General features: G+C 41.1%; 1 protein-coding gene across 1 annotated transcript in view; it reads right to left on the reverse strand.

Moving 5' to 3' along the window:
• Window positions 1–5,005, reverse strand: part of LOC310780286 (NLR family CARD domain-containing protein 3-like) — a gene marked incomplete at its 3' end in the record, with an annotated part of 74,799 nt that extends 69,794 nt beyond the window's left edge. Inside the window, exon 1 of the mRNA XM_083640845.1 lies at window positions 4,891–5,005. Within this exon, the coding sequence (XP_083496971.1) occupies window positions 4,891–4,958 (68 nt within the window). The 5' untranslated portion in view covers window positions 4,959–5,005. The remainder of the gene's footprint in view (window positions 1–4,890) is intronic.
• Window positions 5,006–6,000: the final 995 nt, after the last annotated feature.

Genomic DNA, 6,000 nt, shown 5'->3' on the forward strand with positions numbered 1-6,000 from the left:
CCACTAGGGGCATAAATTCACTTTTTCCCCAATTTATCGTATAACCAGAAATATTCCCAAAGGAATTTATATATTCTAATAGGACGGGGATAGATACTCCAGGATCGGCGAAGCAAACAAGGAGATCGTCTGCATACAAAGTCACGCGAGTTTCAGTCCCACCCACCTTAATACCTTTAATGTCTGGATGCCCCCTGATGCCAATTGCCAGGGGCTCCAGGGCAACGTCAAACAACAAAGGGGACAATGGATCCCCTTGACGGACCCCGCAGTGCAAGGAGAACGGGCTGGATCTATCGCTATTTGTGAGCATAAAGGATTTTGGATTATTATATAGTATCTTGACCCAATTTATGAAGATACTACCAAATCCAAACCTCTTGAGCGTTTCAAATAAATAAGGCCACTCTATCATGTCAAATGCCTTATGGGCATCAAGAAACAATATCGAAGATCCATCCTCCTTGTCATAATCAGTATATAAAATATTAAGAACTTTGCGGACATTGCAAAAAGAATGCCTGCCAGGAATGAATCCTGTTTGATCCGGGTGGATGATTTTAGCTATATGTTTGCCCAGCCGATGTGCTAAAACTTTTGTAATTATCTTCAGATCATAATTTAATAAGGCAATGGGCCTATAGCTACCAGGGTCTGTTTCATCTTTATCCTTTTTTAATAAAACACAAATATTTGCTTCACACAACGAAGATGGGAGCTTCTTGTTTACAAAAGTATCTTGAGTCATTCTCAACAAAATAGGTGTGAGGATGACTCGGAAAGCTTTATAAAATTCTGGGCCAAATCCATCCGTTCCAGCTGTCTTTCCTGTAGGGAATGCTGTTATGGCTTCATATATCTCAGAAAGTGTGAAGTCTAGATCTAAATTGTCCCTATAGAAGCTGCATCCAGCTGTGGAAAATGAAGCAAATCAAAAAAGTGATCAAAATCTTCCTGTGTAGCTATTGATTTGGAGGTATAGATTTCTGAATAGAACTCGCTAAATCGTTTATTAATATCCTTTAAACCAGTAAGCATCTCGCCAGATTTTGATTTTATTTTGTAGATAGCTCGTTTTGCCTGTTCCCCTTTTAACTGCCTCGCCAATAGGCGTTTGTCACCAAATTCAAAATTCCTCTGTTTAAGTTTAAGTAATATTTTACCAATTTGTTCACCCATTATAGAGTTGTGTTCATATTTTAATTTAGGAATGATGTCATAATCTGATTGGAGCAAATATTTTTTATAAGCCAGTTCTGCAGCCGATAAGGCCTTCACGATCTCCTCCAGCCTACCTCGCTTGGCCCTTTTCACTGAAGCTTCATAGGAAATAATTTGACCTCTAATATATACCTTAAGTGTTTGCCACAGTATTGAGTCATTCACCTCCCCATTGTCGTTGGTCTCAAGAAACTCCAAAATATGTTTTGTAATGTATTCTTTAAATGTCTGATCTGTAAGCAAAAAAGGGTTAAAGCGCCAGCTATAAACTTGCTTGGGAAGTGACAATTCAAGCTTAAGGCTGACAGGGCTATGATCTGATATTATTATGTTGTGATATTTGGTGGAGTCAATGTTGGATATTAATCTAGAATCAACTAAAAAAAAATCAATCCGTGTATATGACCTATGTACGTGAGAGTAAAAAGAATAATCTCGGTTAGATGGGTGCTGTAACCTCCATATATCCACCACCTTCTTCGAATTCATCAAGTTGTTTAGAGTTTGCACCGTAGAAATATTAGGTGGGGGAGCGGAGGATAACCTATCCAAGTATGGATCTAAATAACAATTGAAATCTCCTCCAATCAATATGTGGCTTGAATCATTATCTGGAATCAAATCAAACACCTTGCGAAAAAAAGATGGGTCATCTGTATTCGGCCCATATATATTTACCAATGTAACAGAAAGTGAGTTAATATGCCCATTTAAAATTATAAATCTGCCATTTGGGTCAATTGTGGATGAATGTAAACGAAAAGGTACTGTCTTACGAAAAAGGATGGCAACACCTCTAGCATTGGTTGTGAAAGGTGACTGATAGACTTGTGAAATCCAATTTACCATAAATTTTCTTTGCTGAGTGGCTGTGACGTGAGTTTCTTGTAGAAATATTATATCAGACTTTAGTGACTTCAAGTGTGCGAACACTTTACCTCTCTTTACTGGATGACCTAAACCACGAACATTCCAAGAGACCAAGGACAAAGAATCAGATGTATTAGTCATTTGTGATACCTAAAAGACACCACAGGAGTGTGTATTATGGAACCAATACTATTGTTACTTGACAGAGATTTTACATTCAGACTGGCAGCCAGCAAAAAACAATCAAAAATCAAATAAACACACAAAAAAAAATACATAAACAAAACCCCTCCCCTATGCTTCCCCAGAGGAAGCGGAGATACCCTCATCCACATTCAGGATCGCCGGTCAAAAAACCTCGAAAGAAAACAAACCTGAGACAAATATCTTGAGCTCCTCATAGGCACAATGGTAGAACAAATTAAACATAGCAAAAGAGAAAGATTTTTTATTTGTATTTTTTATTTTTTATTTTTTTTACATGTTTAAACTTTAGGTTGCAGTCTAAATAGCTCTCTGCGCATACGCATACATATATACATTTCTATATATTTTTTTTGTATTTTTTAGTATGCTTTTTTTTTTTTACTGATTTTTTTTATGACATTTTTTATTTTTACTTATTTTATGACGTTTTTTTTTTTTTTTTTTTTTTTTTTTTTTTAGCTTTTAGAAATTATATAGACTATTCTTTTTCTTTCCCCCCACCTAGGCTATACGGGGAGGGGAAATCCACCATGGCAAGCCTACTTAGGCCACCTTTAAACCCATTATCTTATGTAACATTTGAAAGAAGAATAAAAAAATAAAATAAGAAGAAGAAAAAGGGAAAAAGGCAGACATAAAGGCCCGGTGGAAGTTCTTCATGTCAGTTGAGCTTGTGGGCAAACATAAAAAAAAAAGAAAAATAATTTGCCATGGCAAAAATCAGCTCAGTACAAGTTCAATCTCCCCTCCTTATGTTTCAAAAATAGCCGTTCAAAGTCTTTGGTCTACAAAGTTCTTAGCATCAGCCGGAGTGTTGAATACTATTACTTGCCCTTGGTGGTGAACATGGAGCCTCGCTGGGAAACGTAGCGAGTGCCGAATCTCCTTCTCTCTCAGCCGTTGTTGCACCTCACGGAAGCTCCGTCGCTCCTCCATTACCTCCACAGTATAGTCGGGGAAGATTAGGATTCGGGTGCCTCCATAATCCAACGGTTGCTGCCTCCCGAGCCGCAGAATCTTTTCCTTCTCCTGTGCGAAATGCACCCGTGCAATTATTGTGCGGGGTCTGGAGCCTTCTGCTGGTTTGGGCTGTTGTGTACGGTGCGCCCTGTCGATAACCACCGGCTTGGTAAAGTTGTCGTTCCCCAACAATTTGGGGATCAGGAGGGAGACAAATTCAGTAGGCCTCCCCTTCTCCTCGCCTTCTGGGATGCCGACGATCTTTATGTTGTTACGCCTGGATCTACCCTCTAGGTCCAGGAGCTTGATTCGCAGCTTTTTATTTTCATGTTGCAGCTCAACGACTGAAGTTTCCATAGCGTGAATCCGCTGCTCATGGTCCGCGGCCCGGTCCTCAGCGGTGGTCAGTCTGTCTGTGAGCACTTGTTGAGCGGACAGAATGTTCTGGAAGCCCTGCTCAAATTTATCGAAACGCTCATTAAATGCCCGCATGAGATTGTTTGACATTTTCTGCCAAATAATAGGAAGCTCTTCTTCCTCCTCAGGAGATACGTCTCCGATGTATTTGGTAGCATTAGCTGGCGTGGTAGCATTAGCTTGCTCGCTAACATTAGTTTGCTCACAGCTAGCTTCGGCTTCAGTTGACGCTGCGAGGTTAGGCTCTCCCTTTTTATTCCTTCTGGACGGCATTGTCCCACTCCGGTGAAATGGAGGGACAAATAGTTGAAGTCTTATCTTGCGGAGAAGTGGAGAGTCTTGTTTAGTTAGTTTAAGGCAATTCTAATTGTTATAACTTGGCGTGCCCAGAGGAGCTCGAGAAAACACGTCTACCCTGCTTCATCTCAGCAGCGCCCCCCCCATGATGACAACATAGTTTACTGTGTCTGCGCCTTTGTCCTCTACGGCATTCTCTCTTCGCGCTCTTCCGGGTTGGTTGCCAACTTGGTTGTCAGCCATACCAGGTGTAATGTGATTTAAAAGACACGACAAAAGCTCCGGTGAGCTGAGAGGTGGTGAAGTTGGTGTTACTTTCTCTAGTGGAAAGCTTTCATGTGCACTCCTGCGCTCCAAAGGCTTTGGTTGCTATTGTAATTCCAAAAACCCTCCATGGAATAGACGGTGTAGAAGCAAGACTACTTACTCAAACCAGCGTTCTTCATAAGCTACTAACTCACTGTGAACATAGCTAGGTAACAGCAAAGGGAGCGATAGACTGCTGTCAGGTTGAGAAGGAATTAAAAACTGAATCCCGCCTGGGCTTTATAGAAGGGTACTGCCCCTATGCCCAAAGCGGAGGGATTCACCTTTTTACCAACCCCAATACATAGTTATTTCTGGCTGGGCGGGGTCCTTTGTGCCAACAACACTGTTTTTAACATGCGCCGGGGACACAAACAAACGCAACTTCTTTCCTAATTTTCAACAAAGTATGAGTAATGTTACACGTTCAAGTCGTTCAAAATGCCCATCCCAAATATATATATATATATATATATATATATATATATATATATATATATATATATATATATATATATATATATATATATAAAATCATGGGCTGGATCCTCATGACTTGATACCTCTTCTTAGCAGAGCTGGGTGATGAACTAATTTGATTTAATTTCTTACCTTTGCTCAGCAGAGGGCGCTCCATCTTTGAAGTTGAGCGGGAGATAAATAGACCGGTCACTCTTCATGGACACACAGCTGGGCTCAGGGGAGTCTGGACTTTCCTGATGAATCCTGATAGAAACAGCATCATCTCATGAAACGTTGTGAAATCAGTTTGAATTCTGAAAGCCAGATTTACACCAACACTTACTGGACTGGACTCTGTGACAACAGCACAAATTTGGTAACATTTTCAGCTAAAGGTTGGCTAATGTAATGCAACTAAAACAACTTGTTTAAGGTCATGATTAAATAACATTTGATTGACCTGACCTGAGTGACCCACCACCAAGTTTAAGTGGTTGATATCAATGAATCATAAGCGCAAGTGCTTGTGTAGCAGTAACTGTCTTTAGTGAAGCTAGAACACACCCCAAAACAGACAGGACAGGGAAAATAACATATGGGTCACATGGTTATTAAGACAACCAATAACATACCAGGAAGGGGGAATAACATCTGGGTCAGATGGTTACTATGACAACCAATAACATCCCTGGCGCACGATGGAGTTGTGTTCATTTCAGTCATTTAGTTGAGATTAGATAGAAACATATTATGAACATATTGAAGGTATCGGTGTCCTTGTGAGGGAGACAATTTCAAGATTTTTTCTTTTTTATGAAGGGCCGGACCAATCCTCATGACTTGATACCTCTTCTTATGAGAGCAGGGTTGAGTTAACCTCTCCAACACATAAACAGTTTCGCCCAACTGAAATGGCGGTGCTTTGAACACCCTGTTGTGTGACACAAGTGTTGACGCCATCTGTTGGATTCACTGTGCATAACATCCCTTTAAACGTTGCTGCTGACTGGGTAACCAAAACAACTGGGCACCAAACAAGGGGGTCCACCCGCTATGCCGACCACCCGCAGTGCCGACAGCCCACAATGCCGATGTTAGGTTTAGGCGTGGGGGGTGGGATAGGTTAGATTTAGGGTTAGGGTCTGGGGGAGGTTAGGTTTAGGCGTGGGGGCTGGGAGAGGTTAGGTTTAGGCATGGGGGGTGGGGAGGGAAAGGTTATCTCCAGCCTGTCCACCGACATGCTGCACGCCGCCTCCCTCA

This window comes from Poromitra crassiceps, assembly GCF_964638095.1.
Source record: "Poromitra crassiceps genome assembly, chromosome: 7".
In the NCBI taxonomy this organism is placed as follows: Eukaryota; Metazoa; Chordata; class Actinopteri; order Beryciformes; family Melamphaidae; genus Poromitra; species Poromitra crassiceps.